The 14387-nt window shown below is 45.0% G+C and overlaps 1 protein-coding gene across 8 annotated transcripts in view; it reads right to left on the reverse strand.

Moving 5' to 3' along the window:
- Window positions 1–14387, reverse strand: part of IPCEF1 (interaction protein for cytohesin exchange factors 1) — a 90883-nt gene that overhangs the window by 8496 nt on the left and 68000 nt on the right. For 7 of the 8 annotated variants that reach the window (XM_075924475.1, XM_075924477.1, XM_075924480.1 and 4 more), the window contains one exon: window positions 12635–13010. In XM_075924475.1, the coding sequence (XP_075780590.1) occupies window positions 12635–13010 (376 nt within the window). The remainder of the gene's footprint in view (window positions 1–12634; window positions 13011–14387) is intronic. The other variant, XM_025180647.2, reaches the window with a different exon arrangement.

A 14387-nucleotide genomic window follows, 5' to 3' on the forward strand; every position in this document is an offset into this window, starting at 1 on the left:
CAGTCAGAAGACTGATCTAGAAAGATCTTTGGTCTGACCCAGTATGACAGTTTTTATGTACCTATGTTCTTAAACATGACTTTCTTTTGGAGCTACTCAATGGTCAGCAGTGTACAGGCAGTCCCCGAGTTCCGAACGGGGCCCGTCTCCCTGGTCTCCAGCAGACCAGGGAGAGGAAGCAAAGCAGCGGAGCATGCGGGCAGCGGACAGCCCAGACGCGTCGGGGCTGTCCGCTGCCCGCGTGCTCCACGGCTTTGCTCTGCTTTGCTCCCCGTCTCCCTGGTCTGCAGACCAGGGGGACGGGGAGTAAAGCCGCGGAACACGCGGGCAGCGGACAGCCCCGACGCGTCTGGGCTGTCGTCTGCCCGCATGCTCCACGGCTTTGCTCTGCTTTGCTCCCCATCCCCTGGTCTGCAGACCAGGGAGACGGGGAGCAAAGCAGAGCAAAGCCACGGAGCCCGAGGGCAGCAGGACAGCCACGGCACGTCTGGGCTGTCCCGCTGCCCCCGTGCTCCGCGGCTTTGCTCCGGACGCCAGTGGTACAGCGGCTGGGGCGCTGCCGGTTGGTCCTGTAGCACCGCTCTGGGCGCTACTGGACCAACCCGGCAGCACCCTAGCTGCTCTGCCCCAGGCATCCTGATTCAGCCACTGCTGGTCAGTTTCAGCAGCGGCTGAATCAGGACGCCTGGGGCAGAGCAGCTTGGGTGCTGCTGGGTTGCTCCAGTAGCGCCGAGGAGCGGCGCTACTGGAGCAACCCAGCAGCACCCAAGTTGCTCTGCCCCAGGCGTCCCCAAGTCAGCCGCTGCTGAAACTGACCAGCGCTGACTACAGGAAACCCGAGGCAGAGTTGCTCTGCCCAGGGCTTCCTGGAATCAGCCGCTGATCAGTTTCAGCAGCAGCTGACTTGGGGACGCCTGGTGTTCTTAAGTTGAATCTGTAAGTAAGTCGGAACTGGCGTCCAGATTCAGCTGCTGTTGAAACTGATCAGTTTCAGCAGCGGCTGAATCTGGATGTCAGTTCCGACTTACATACAGATTCAACTTAAGAACAAACCTACAGTCCCTATCTTGTATGTAACCCGGGGACTGCCTGTACCACAGAGGCCTCTGAGGAGCCGATTCATGCTATCCATGAGCAGACCGCTTCTGATTTCTGCTTGTTGACATCTAACTGGGCAATATTACTATTCTTAACAATAATAATCACAGTATTTTATATGGCAGCAAAAAGCATTAATTCCTAGGCCAAGCAGCCAATTTTCAAACTCTTTTTGATCAATTCTCTTTTTCAATCCCTCCACAAAACATTCCAATTGGAAAGATTCTCAACTTCCTACTAAAACACTCACATGGTCAAAGGCCAAAACTAGTTATTTATCTGAGTTTGTACATGACAGTGAGCTGATGAAGAGCCACATTTAATTAAATTACTTCATGAATTTGGAGAGGTTAAGGCTGGCAGGGACTGTCAGATCATCTACTCTAACCTCCTATATTTCACAGGCCATTAAATGCCACTCATTTACCACTCCATTGAGCCCAATAACTTGTTTCTTATTCTCTGTCTAATTTCTCAATGTAAACCTTCTGCTACAAGAACGAAGGGTTTTCTTATGGCCAGGGGATCTGACAGCCATGCTGGACCCCTGTGCAAGGGGAGGAGCTCCACACTCCTGGAAGGGGCAGGACATTGGGCAGAAAGGGTGGGGCCAAGTCAGAAAGCATGTCACACTGCCACCCCTTCCCACCCCCGCAGCCCTCAGGACCATCCAGAGGGCAGCGCACCTCCCCTCCCCTCCAACCACCACCACCACCACCACCACCACCCACACACCTCCAATGATTCAAAGTGCCCAGGACTCCAGGCCCTTTTGAATCACTGGGCTCAAGAGTAATTGTCCCCTTTCCTGCCTCCTCCTTCCCCCTTGGCAGGGTGCCAACATTTCTGTACGGCACCTCCCAAGGGACTAGCACTTTGAAGGACAGATCAGAATTTTTAATTCCACTTCCAAAATCATCAAAATATGTTGGTGTTCATATTCACGGAAGAGAAAAGAGATCAGAGGGGGAGCTGGAGAAAGAGATAATTCTGCACCTCCTACTCATGGTTCCCTTTCTCTTTCGCTCATCTCATCTCCTTTCTCAGTTATGACTGTGGAATGCCACTGTGTGCTTTCAGTGGTGATAGAAGACATGGAACCTGTGGTTAAGAGGAAACTAGGGAGACTAAAATCTTGTTGTTCATTTTTTAACAAGCTCTGTTTCAAGATTTTGATGATGTCCCTGGGAAGTTAATTACAGCTTTCTCAAGAGCACAAACAAAAGAAGCTGGGAAATAATTGACTTAAGAGAGCCAAGGTTAAACAAACTGGTCCTAATGAATGCAGAGCTGCAAAACTCAACCTCATAAAAGGAAGAAATTGAAGAAACAGGAAAGATGTGTCATTGCAAACGTTAAATGCCAGGCCATTTACCCTACTTGTACTTTGGGTTCAGAACTGAGCCAATGTTTAAAGAACTGAAACCTGACTGGAGTCACTCAATTAAAAGCAAATTTGCAAGGTTCTGAAAAAATGTAAAGGTAAATGTTTAATTTAAAACTTTGATCCTTTCCTACATCTATCAGAGTTATCAGAATGTAAGGGGACTGTTAGCCCCTTACTTAAACTCTGTGGGAGTTTTTTGGCTTGCCAGCTCCCAGTATCAAAAGGGGAAGGGTCCATGAGACTGACAGACCCAAGAGACAATGGAAAGCAGCCAACACTCCAGCTCAGCCTGATTGACAAGTTGGACAGGCCAGTGAGAAAAGCAAGACGCCAGGACCCGTCCTCCCTGTGAGCTGGGATTGTTCAGGGTCTCTCTGAGCAAGGAGAGAGCTAAGAGACTGCTAAGAGGAGTGCAAGCTGTGCTGAGGGGCAGTTTTTGCAGCAGCAGAGCCAGACACACACAGCTCAAGGAGCAGCAGACTGGCAGTGCTCAGAGAGCCAAAAAGAACAGAGAAGCAACACAAGGAGCTAGAGACTGGCCAAGCAGCACAGCCTGCAGCTGAATGTGGTGAGCAGCTGGGAACTGCAAAGTGTGGGGAGAGGCTCTGGACTGGGAGAGGGGTCTGGCCACTTAGAGCTTGAGGCTGTGTGGTCACTGCCAGAGCAAGCCTGTCCAGCCTGCAGCACATCCAGGGCCTCTAAGGAAGAGACTGTGAACTGTCCTTACACTCTGCAGGCTGCTGTTTTGATGTCCCTGTGCTACAGAGCAGGGCTGTGTGTTCTCATTTAACCATTCTCATTTTTTCTTATTCTTTTCTCTTTAATCAGTTGATGTTTAATAAATTGTATTTGCTTTGAACCTTATGAAGTGATCACTGGGCCAAGAAGGCCTGCAGTGTAAAGAGAGCACCTCGGAGTGGGGACACCCTAACTCCTGCCCCTAGTGACTACAGGGTCGGGGATTAAGCCCCAGGAAACCTGGGCCCAGCCTTGTTGGGATTTCGAGGGCTCTGCTACTCAAGAGAGTGGAGGGGGAGCCCTCAGGATCAGGAAGTTGTGGGGTAAAGGAAGTGGGAGCGGGGACTCAGATCCTTTCGCTGGTCCATTTCACCGGGGTGGTATAGAAGCCAGGAAAGTTCCCTACAATAGCGGGACCATTCCCCCGCTTACATAATTGGCGTCACGAACAGGACCCTATTCAAAGGGTCCACCCCATTGGTTTATTTGTTGAGTTCTGGTAGCACCATCCAGGCCTGGTCAAGAGCTCTACCATGGCTGGAATTGAAGAACTACAGACCCAGGTTGCTGAACTTCAGTGCAGATTATCAGACCAAAGCGAGGCATTACAGCAAGCTAGAGCAGAGCATAGAGAAGCCTTATCACTGGTCAAGTGTCAGCCGACAGGGCAGTGAGTCCTTTATGACCGGCTGAAGTTCTTTTAAATTGTGCTTGATTCTGTTACAGCAACTGAAGGAGTCAGATTAAAGCTTAAACAGTTACTATTTTATTGTTACAGGGTAAACTTAGTTATTAAATGCTACTACTGTGTTACAGATAACACAGCCACTACAAAGGACAGGACAGAAATTACACTAATAAGTTACTTATAGGTCCCATGAAACCCTTTTGGTTCTCTGAGCTTTTATTAAATGCATGCAAAATAGACACATAGCAGGTATATATTCTCACCCCTGCGTTCCAGACTTGGCGTGGCCAGCGTCTTTCTCTCAATCCCTCAGGAAGAAGTAGGATGAGGTTGGGCGTCCCACAGACCTTGGGGGACAATCAATACCTGCCAGCAGGTATAGATGATTGGAGCTCAAATGGGGTGGACTACTATACCCCTCTTTATACCCCTTGGGTCACGTAGGCTTCTTCCTGGTCTCAAGTGGCCAATTAGGAAAAATGGCTTTGAATGCCAAGTTTCCCACTAAGGGTGAAAGCATAATTCACACTTGGGAAAATGCAGACAATGGACACCTCTGGTATGTGATGGGCGAAGATTCCTCTCCTGAGACAGTGCAGGCGTGTCAATTACTGATACTAGCCATCACGGTGACGGGAGGCCTCCCAGTCGTCAACTAGCCCATTTACTGTCTGGTTTCTGTTTATGGTAGAGTCAGGGACAGGCACCACACCTGGTTTCTCAGGGCATCAAAGGCTGACTGCCTTTCTCTTGCTCTCTGGGACGGGGGGCGAAAAACAAGATGGGGTTCGTGTCTGGCTACATCAAGGCAGTTATAGACCAACAGGCAGCAGAAGCTAAGAAACCCCCTACTATTTATGTCCCATGGGAGCGGAAGGTTGCAGAGTTTGGTGGCTTCCCAACTAGGCCAGGAGACATTACGGTAGAGGAGTGGGTGAAGTCTGAAGGCAGCTCTACATGTGCTAAGAATACCTGAAGAAGATCATGTGGATTTCATAGAAGAGCACCTCAAGGGCCAGCCCAAGGCCACAGTAAAGTTTATGGCAATGGCAGACAAGAAAGATGTGAAAAAGGTATTTGAACTCCTTCTAGAAGTATATGGAGACAAGGTACCTATTGGAACCGGCTAAAGGAGTTCTTTGAGAGAAAGCAGGAGCCTGGTGAAACTCTCCGGGCATATGCCTATGAACTCCAGGAGAGAATGAGCAAAATGGAGTGGCGAGACCCTCAACGAGTTTCAGACGCAGATATGGCGCTGAAAGAACAGATGGTGTTGGGGCTCCGAGATGACTCCCTCCGCTGTGAAATGAAGAGAAGGTTGAAGGAAGAGCCTGGGAAGAAGTTCCCTGAACTCATGGAGGCTGCCATTATGTGGTCAGAAGAAGAGGAGGCTCCTTTGGAAGAGACCGGCAAGCCTAACTCCCGAACACGGAGTGGGGGCCTAGTCAGTGCAACTACTGGGGAAAAGGCCCTGCCACAAACACAGTTAACATTGGAAAGTTTAAGTGAAGCTATCCAAAAACTAGCAGTCCAGCAAGGGGAGATGCTGAAAGTAATGACTGAGGTGGTGAATGATAAATCCTCCACCTTCACTACTAGGCCAAAATACCCCAGAACCCCAGGGTCCCAAAGACCCCCACTAAAGGATGAGCTGGGAAGGTACATTTGTTACACTTGTGAAAGGCCAGGGTATACTAGCCGAGATTGTCCACTGATGAGGGGACTGGAATCCCGAGCGTCTGAAATCCAAGAGACACCAAGATCGAGTAGCACATCAGGGGAAGGCCAAGCGGGGACAGAAGGGTTCTTACGGCTGTCCCTCGGAAAAGGGCAGCATGCCAGCAGTGAGGAAAAGGACCCTGATGATGCTAGTGCATTTGATAACTTCTGTGGTCGAGCTTTTGGACACTGCTTGACAGTGGAAATAACCATTGCAGGGGTGAGGACCCGCTGTTTGATAGACACCAGCTCAGAAGTCACCACTATTTCTGAATCATATTTCCAAAACTACTTAAAAGAGAGAGATCTGACCATGCATAATACCCGGTTTGTACAGCTAACAGCAGCTAATGGATTAGCTCTCCCTGTTGTGGGGTGCCTTGAAGCTGATGTAGGGTATATGGTTCGGATAATCCCGGGAAAATGCATCTTTATCCTAAAGGATCCAGCTTCAGAGAAGACTTTGATGGGGAACAGAGCACCAGGAATTCTCGGGATGAATATAATAAGAGAGTTGAAAGAATTACTATTAGTGGGGGAAGGTACCCAAGAAATGAACCGGCATGGGGAGCCTAGGAGGGATGCTGCATTGAAGCGGGTACTGGCCCAAGTGGAGAGACAAGGATGTTTTCCTGGTCCCACAGGACAGATTGGCTATGTTAAGGTGGCAGGGAGACAGTTATACCTCCCTGGAGTGAGAAGATTGTTGATGGACGCTGCCAGGTGCTAAGCAGATTCGATGGATACCGGGTGCTTGTTGAGCCAACACGAGGGGCCAGTCTACCTCATGGACTACTGGTTGCGAACGTACTTGCGAACAGCTAAGTGCCAGAGTGGAGGGGGAGCCCTCAGGATCAGGAAGCCATGGGGTAAAGGAAGTGGGAGCGAGGACTCAGATCCTTTCGCTGGTCCATTTCACCGGGGTATAGAAGCCAGGAAAGTTCCCCACAATAGCGGGACCATTCCTCCGCTTACAAGAATAAAGCTCAGGCTAGCCATGTCCACCTACAGGGCTACCTACCACATGCAGCACCAGATTCTCTCCTGCAGCGGAACTCCACCAAGAGAATTCTGTTGGTTAGCTACAACCAGCATCTGACCTCTTTACATAGTCAGAGCAGGAAAAGAGGATCAAGGCACATTAGAGAATCTGGCCTATGGCATTATTATCAGAGATGAGACAGGCCAAGGGAAGAAAATGTCAATTCTGAAAACCAGGAACTTTTCAGATCCAGATCTCATTAACGAATTCCTTCCCAAAGAGCCACTCCTGCCAAAGTCGAAAGAGTTTGAAGAACAGACTCCAGTTTTACAACATCTCTAATTATGAGCATGTGACAGATGATCAAATGTTATTGGCTAAAAAACAACAACACAGGAACCAGCATGAGAATCATTCACTGGAAGAATTTCTTGCAGTAAGGCCAATATCCTCAGCAAGTCATAAATCCTCAGGAAGTGCTCTGGAAGAAGGATGTTATTGCTGTTGTAGAAGAAACCTATATAAATATAAATAAATGTTCCAATATCTTCTGCTTCCTTTCTTTCTTTATTGTTATTATTTGTGGTTGTGGTCATAATCAGGCACTTTGTTCCAACAGTTGCCAAAAGAAATAAAAATTATAGGGATCGGTTATTGAGTATATCTTACTGCCAGGGAGGAGGAAAGCAAACCCCTGGATACAGAGCACGTAGTCAGATACATATTTATATTTTTAACTGACTGCTGTTTACTTCTCTTTTTCTTTATGCCAGATGGAGTTTTGATTCCTTTGTTTTATGTGCAGCAGGCAATAATACTGCAATATTAATTTCTATAAAAAGCAGAAGATGATGGAATCAACTTCCTATTTCAGAGTGAGAAACCTGCTACAGCTCTCTACAGAAAATGTTTCTCTCCACCTTCTCCCTTATCTTTTTTTTTTGTGCCACACTTATCTCTACGATACATGAGCGTTCCTCAGAATATAGAGCAGTGGATTCAATACTAACAATAATATTTAAAAGCACTCAAACCATTCAGCATTTCAGTTTATATAATTTGAGTCTGAACATTTATCTGAATCCTTTGCTTCTCTCAAGGACACAGCCATTTCGAAAAAAGAGTATTGGGTTTGTTTCATTTCTGTTTTCCTGAGTCCATGAAATGCTACTTCCTAATCATGATATTTATTATCACTCAGCATATATTCTTATCAACTCAATATTATACAGTCGGGTTTTTTTTTTAAGCAGAACATTTTTTTAAACTAGTGTCACTGTGTTTTTTAATCTTGCCAGTATATCAGTAAAGCTAAAATCCTTGTTTAGTTTTGATCATCATCCAGAATTAAAGTAACTGTTTGAATCTGTTTTTTTAATCACTAAGTTTTTCTTCACATATATAGAGTCACCCAGGGGCACACACAAACCTGATAGATAATGGCAAAACCTGCAGCTAAACTCAGCTGAAGACAAAGCTGTACATATATACAATTAACCTGAGTTGGGCTTTTTAATGAAAGGGTCAGACTGTGGAAATTCTCATTTGGGGTTATGAAACTTTTACCCACCAGACACCCTTCTTTAATTCATATCCCATCCTACAAAGTCCTTGATAAGTAACTCCCTTCTTTTAATATACTAGTGTGTGTTAGGATACATCTACACTGCAGACTTACTTTGGAATACAGTATTCCGGAAGATATATTCCAAAAGAGCTTATTTTGAAATAGAGCATCCACACTACAGGGAAGCCTCAAAATTAGTCCAAGGCAGGCTCCCCTAATGTGGATGCACTATCTCGAGTTAGAGCACCAGGAAGCACTGGGGAGAAATTACTTAGAATGGCCCTGGTGAGGAGCTATTTTGAAATAGCAGCCGTAGAGCATCCACACTGCAGCTATTTCAAAATAGCTGTTTCGGAATAGACATTATTCCTCGTGGAATGAGGTTTACAGAAGTCGGAATAAGCCATCTGTTATTTCAATATTATTTCAAAGTAACAGGATTGCTGTGTAGATGCTTACATTGTTATTTCGGAATAACACTAGTTATTCCAAAATAACGGTGCAGTGTAGATGCACCCTAAGAGTGAGGAGGAAGGCATGTGAATGAAGCAGAATGCTTCAACAACTCTATAATTGTAATGGTTACACTGATTCAGGTCATTAGGCTATAAGAGTATTGGGCTTTCAAAGAGCAGCAATATATAACTTATGACCTTACCCCCCATCTCTAAAGGAGAGGGGCATGCAAGTGAAGAACTATAATACAAGTTCAGGGAAGAACCAATACAGATTTCATTAACAAATCTTCAAGCTATGGTATACTTATTTCACGGATTAAAACTATCATTTTGTTCGGTTGCAAATTGCAAGTAGAGGTCTTTTACGCCTGGCTTGCCTGGGCTTTGCTCCACTTAGAATATGCTTCTGAGGGGATTCGGACACCTAAAGTGGGATCGTCTTGTTCAATGAGCCTCAGAACCAGTATTTTATTCTTTCCAATATGCTCATCTCAAATCCTCAGTTTTCTCATCTCTTATAGCTGAAAAGCCATGAAATTTATCTATCCTGAAAACACTTTCCCCCCCTGAAAACCTACTTCAATAAAAAGCTTTCACTCTCTACTCCACCCCCACCAACCAAATAAAGGAGCGAAAGACGTGTACAGTATGTAAATGGATTACTCGATAGCAGGTTATGATGCACACAAGCAAACACTGAAGTTATTCAGTTGCCATAGTGACTACCTTATTGAAGTTATCTATTTCTGGAATTCCATCACAGGCCATCAATAGCAAGGGATCAATTTACAAGTACTCTGCAGTTTTTGACAGCTGCCAGCTAGGCAATGGGGGAGGAGGAAACATTACTTTTCTCCAAAATATGTTCCATCATTTTAAATCAGGGTACCAATGGAATCTCTATAACTTTACAAGACAGTTATACCAAAAAGTTTCGAGATTTTCCTCTTCTTTGTTTTAGTGGTTGGTAGTGTTTTACCTTTGTCAGATTTTATTCTGACAAATTGTATTCCTAATTTATTACATATCCTTGTGCCTATTAATTATCGCAGAGACAAGGTGGATGAGGTAATTTCTTTTACTGGAGCAACTTCTGGGGGTGAAAGAGACAAGATGGTCCAGTAACAGATACTACCTCACTCACCTTGTCTCTCTAATATCTTGGGATCCACACAGCCCACAACAACACTGCAAATGCTAAGTCATAAGGATACAAGTAATTGTCAAAACAACAGAATTGCCATGTGTAGTATTACCCTAGTATTCATGGTATAGAGATTATAGAGGCATAGAATCATAAGACTGGAAGGAACCTCAAGAGGTCTTCTAGTCCAGTCCCATGAACTCATGGCAAGACTAAATATTATTAGGTTATTGAGAATATCACTGTAGTGTGTACAAGCAAAAAAGTAAAATGACAAACATTTGAACAGCAAACTCTGAGTAATTGGGGCAGTCCTCTGACAGAGGCATGGACACAAGCAAATACTGCACCCCATTGCCTATATTTAAGGAAGTTTATCCCTCCTGAGAAAAACTACGAGATCTTGGACAAAGAACTCTTGTCAAGGAACACTGGCTTTGAAGAGTGGTGTCACTATTTGGAAGGGGCCCATCATCTAAGTCCATGTATTACTGATGTAAAAAAAATAATCAAATACAGCATAGGGCCCAAGCATAAAACAACACTTCCAGTGGTCCCCATTCTTCTGGTTCTACTTTATCTTGACCTACCTCACTGGCACTAAAAATAGCAAGGCTGATGCCTTGTCCCAAAAGGTATGATTCTGACACACAAGGCCGTACTCCAGAACCAGCCCACATTCTCAAGTATGATAATTTCCTCAGTGAGACCCACTGCCAGGATCTGATAATGCTCATCCATTCTGTTTGGACTCTGCAATTCCGTCCAACGAGATGGCCATTATTGACCGAGACCCACATTACGTAAGTTTGTAAGGGATCACATTTATGTTCCCCCGGGATCCGAAGGAGTGAAAGTGCTTCAGCTGCCTTGACTCTATACTGGAAGGACACTTGGGGTGACATAAAACCTGATAATTAATATCCAAGTACTTCTGGTGGCCCCACATGCACCTCACAATAGAGACCTTTGTTGCTGCTTGCCCACAACATCAGCCCATGGCAGAAGCTGTACAGACTCCCCCAAATTCTAGATGCCCCATCTCTGACCTGGGAGGCCATTTCATTGGACTTTGTGGTGGATCTAGCAGAATCCAGTGGTTTCATGACAATTCTGATGGTGGGTTGCTTTTCAAAAATGACCCACTTCATCCTTAGTTAAACATCCAAATAGAAAGAATCAGTCAGATTGTAGAACAATATCTATGATGCTACTCCAATCACTAACAGGATGACTGGTCTACACTATCTCCATATGTCGAGTTCTTGTATACACAGGCCACAACACCTTATTTGATGATAATGGGTACCACTCCTGATTTCACCCACCACTATCAGCATCCTCAAACTGCCTTCATTAGCCTTGGACCTAGTAAAACACGTCCATAGCATCCAATAAGAGGTGAAGGGTTACCCTGAGAAGGCAAATGAAGACTACAAAAGGCACATGGACCAGCATCAGCAACAAGACTATGCCTACTATGTAAGAAAAATCTCAAAGTTTCTATAGCCAGGCAGACAGGCCATCTCAGAAACTAGATCACTGGTTCCTTGGACCATGCCAGATTTGGTGACAAATCACTCTGGTCATCTTTGAGCTCTGACTCTCTCAATCTCTTAGGCTATGTCTAGACAACAAGCCTCTTTCGAACGAGAGCATCTAGACTACAAGCAGAATTTTCAAAAAAGCGAACCACTTCTTTGAAAAAGAATCTAGACACTCCCTTTCGAAAAAGCACAGTTTGCATTGAATAGCACCTTTTTTTGAAAGAGTACTTTTAAAAAAAGGCGTTATTCCTTGAAGAATGAGGTTTACTGCAATCAAAAAAACTTCAGTGTTCTTTCTATTTAAAAAAAAAAAACCTGTAGTCTAGACACACCCTTAGAGTCCACCTTGTTTTCCACACTCATTGATATAACTCTGCACTCAGAATGCATTTCCCCATAAAGCCCAATCACGACCCATACTGGTGTTAGTACAAGATTAGGAGGAATACATTGTCCATGAAGTCCTCAGTTCCAAAGTCAGCTTGCGTAAATTTTGGTACCTGATCAACTGGGAAAGTTACAGTGCAGAGGGGATGCACCTGAGAGCCAGATGAGAATATTTACAATCCTGCCCTGATCTGGGTCTGCCATAGAAGCCCCACTCAGAACTCTGGACCTATGTCACCCAGAGTGCACCCCTAGGAGAGGGAGTGATGTCATGACTCACAGGCCTTGAACTTCAGCCCACAGGATTCACAGGAGATGCCAACACGCCCTTTGACAGCCTGCTGATAACTCTTTACCCAGAACCCATGAAGCCCAGTCCAAATTTGAGGTTTTGCTCCTGAAGTCCTATTGGCAGAATCCCAGGACAGCCAATTGGCCCGACTTAAGCCAGCATCAGGAACTGGAAGTTGTCTGAACAACTAGGACACCCTGCTGTGCACTGTGTGCTTCCCGCTTCCACTCCCCCAGCTTGATTTCCTGGCATCTGACTTGTGGTTCTGATTTCAGGTTTGTCTCCTACCTTTAATCCCCTGGTATTCTGACCTGGCTTGACTCTGGTTACCAACTCTGGTTTCAATTGCAGGTTTACCTTCTGATTCAGATCTCTTAGTATCCTGACCCACCTAATTCTTGATTTCTGTCTCATGACTGTGGATGTGGACTCTGACTCTAATAACTAGATGTACCTGTCCACAATCTGGTCGTGACCGCAGATCATGTACTCAGTGCATTGTACAGACATTCACTCATCAGTCAAATTCCACTGGCAAACTATTTAGAGAAAAATTAAAAAGAAGAGAGGAAAATGCAGAATTCACGTGTGCAGTCCTGCAGAGAGTTGCCTCTCTGATGCACTCACCTTTGGATAGTGTCTTCGTTCCTATCAAATCTTCTGGCACAGTTAGACAATCTCTGCTGCTGTCCGATGAAGTTGTGTCTTTACTTAAAGAGTTCTGAGATTCTTTATTAGATTTGAGAAGACGGCTTTCTGCCATTTCACTACAGTCTGCCATTGAATGATCACCAGCATGAATCTGAACACAAAAGGATAAAGGTGGATCAACCTCTTCTGGAGCAGAAGAGATGTTAACTATGTCAAGCCAAGATTGTCTCTCTGGATAAGACATTTTGGTTAGCAAGGAGGAAGTGGAACCTTCTGACTTCATGGTGCTTTCCAGGGAAGAGAGAGATGCTTCACTTGATAGAGGTGAGATCAAGAAGGGCTGCTGCTGAACCTGTTTTCCAGAACAAATTGAAGGAGGGAAATGTTATCTAACCCTCTTTCTTTATGTATTATAATGGCCCATAAAATAGAAGATAGCATTATATTTATATATATATATATATATATATATATATATATATATTTGCACAAAGTTTCCCACATTTTCAAAGTATGCAAAGTGCACAGTCACAAATCAACAAATTCTCCCCATACACGCTTTTGTAATCACCACCAGCCGGATTTGAACTTGGGACCTCTGAAGCTTAGTATAAGAGCCTCTACCCTCTGGGCATTTTTTTTTTACAAGGCATAAGGGATCTATCAGAAAAGACTTTCTTTAGTGATAGATCAGCCTCTAGACTGCCGCTTTTCTCCAACAAAGCTCCATGCCGGAAAAAAGCGGTGGCTGTTTTTATGCTAATGAAGCACTGGATATTTAAATCCCCACTTCATCAGCAATTTTGCCCAGCCTAATCTGCATCCCTCTGCCGGCAGAGGGGTGCAGACTAGACATACCGTAGGTGTGTGGGTTATATACTTCCCTTAGTTAAGAAAGCGCATCCCGAGCTTCAGAGACCCAGTTGAGATCCCAGACAAACCCCCACTTGTAACCACCCTCGGTGGATTTGAACCTGGGACCTCTGAAGCAGAGTATAGGAGTCTCTACCCTCTGAGCTAAAAGCCAGCTGGCTCCCAGCCTATGCTGTAGAGGTCTCTTGAGCTTAACTGTTGCTATGGTCTAGGTGCCACACTAGGTGTGTGGGTTACACTTTCATGCAGGCATGTGGCTTTAAAATATCAGCTAAGGCCTTGTCTTTACTAGGGACCAGCTCTGGTTAAAGCCGTTGGTTGACAATCATTAGGAGGGCAGAAATGGTGCAAACTCCAGGATAGACATGCACATCCACCATTTGCACTAGTGAAACCCCTGTTTTAAGCAGGGGACATCACCAATGAAATGCTTATGTTTTGGGTTTGGTTTCCTTGGTATCTCAAAACTTCAATAGATTTTAGTTCTCCCAGCTTTAATGATCTGTGGTCTGATGACCACAGGTATCTGTTCTACATGGGTTTTATACCTTGTCTACAAAAGGCAGATGCACTAGTGCAGCTAAACTGATAGCTGGCTACCAATGGCTATAATCAGGTCAAATCCCCATTGCATGAGGGACAACAGGCAAGATCCTTCACAAGAAGCTACTTAAGAAAGTAAGAAGTCATGGGTGAAAGGCAAAATATTGTCATGACCCAAAAACTGCCTAAGACAGAAAACAAAGAGTAAGAGTAAAGGGTCACACCCAGAGAAGACAAAGGAAATTCAAAGGGACTTTACCAAGAGAGATAAAAGGGCAACATGATAGAGGATGACTTAACCACTAGGCTACTT

This window comes from Pelodiscus sinensis, chromosome 3 (genome assembly GCF_049634645.1).
Source record: "Pelodiscus sinensis isolate JC-2024 chromosome 3, ASM4963464v1, whole genome shotgun sequence".
Lineage (NCBI taxonomy): Eukaryota > Metazoa > Chordata > Testudines > Trionychidae > Pelodiscus > Pelodiscus sinensis.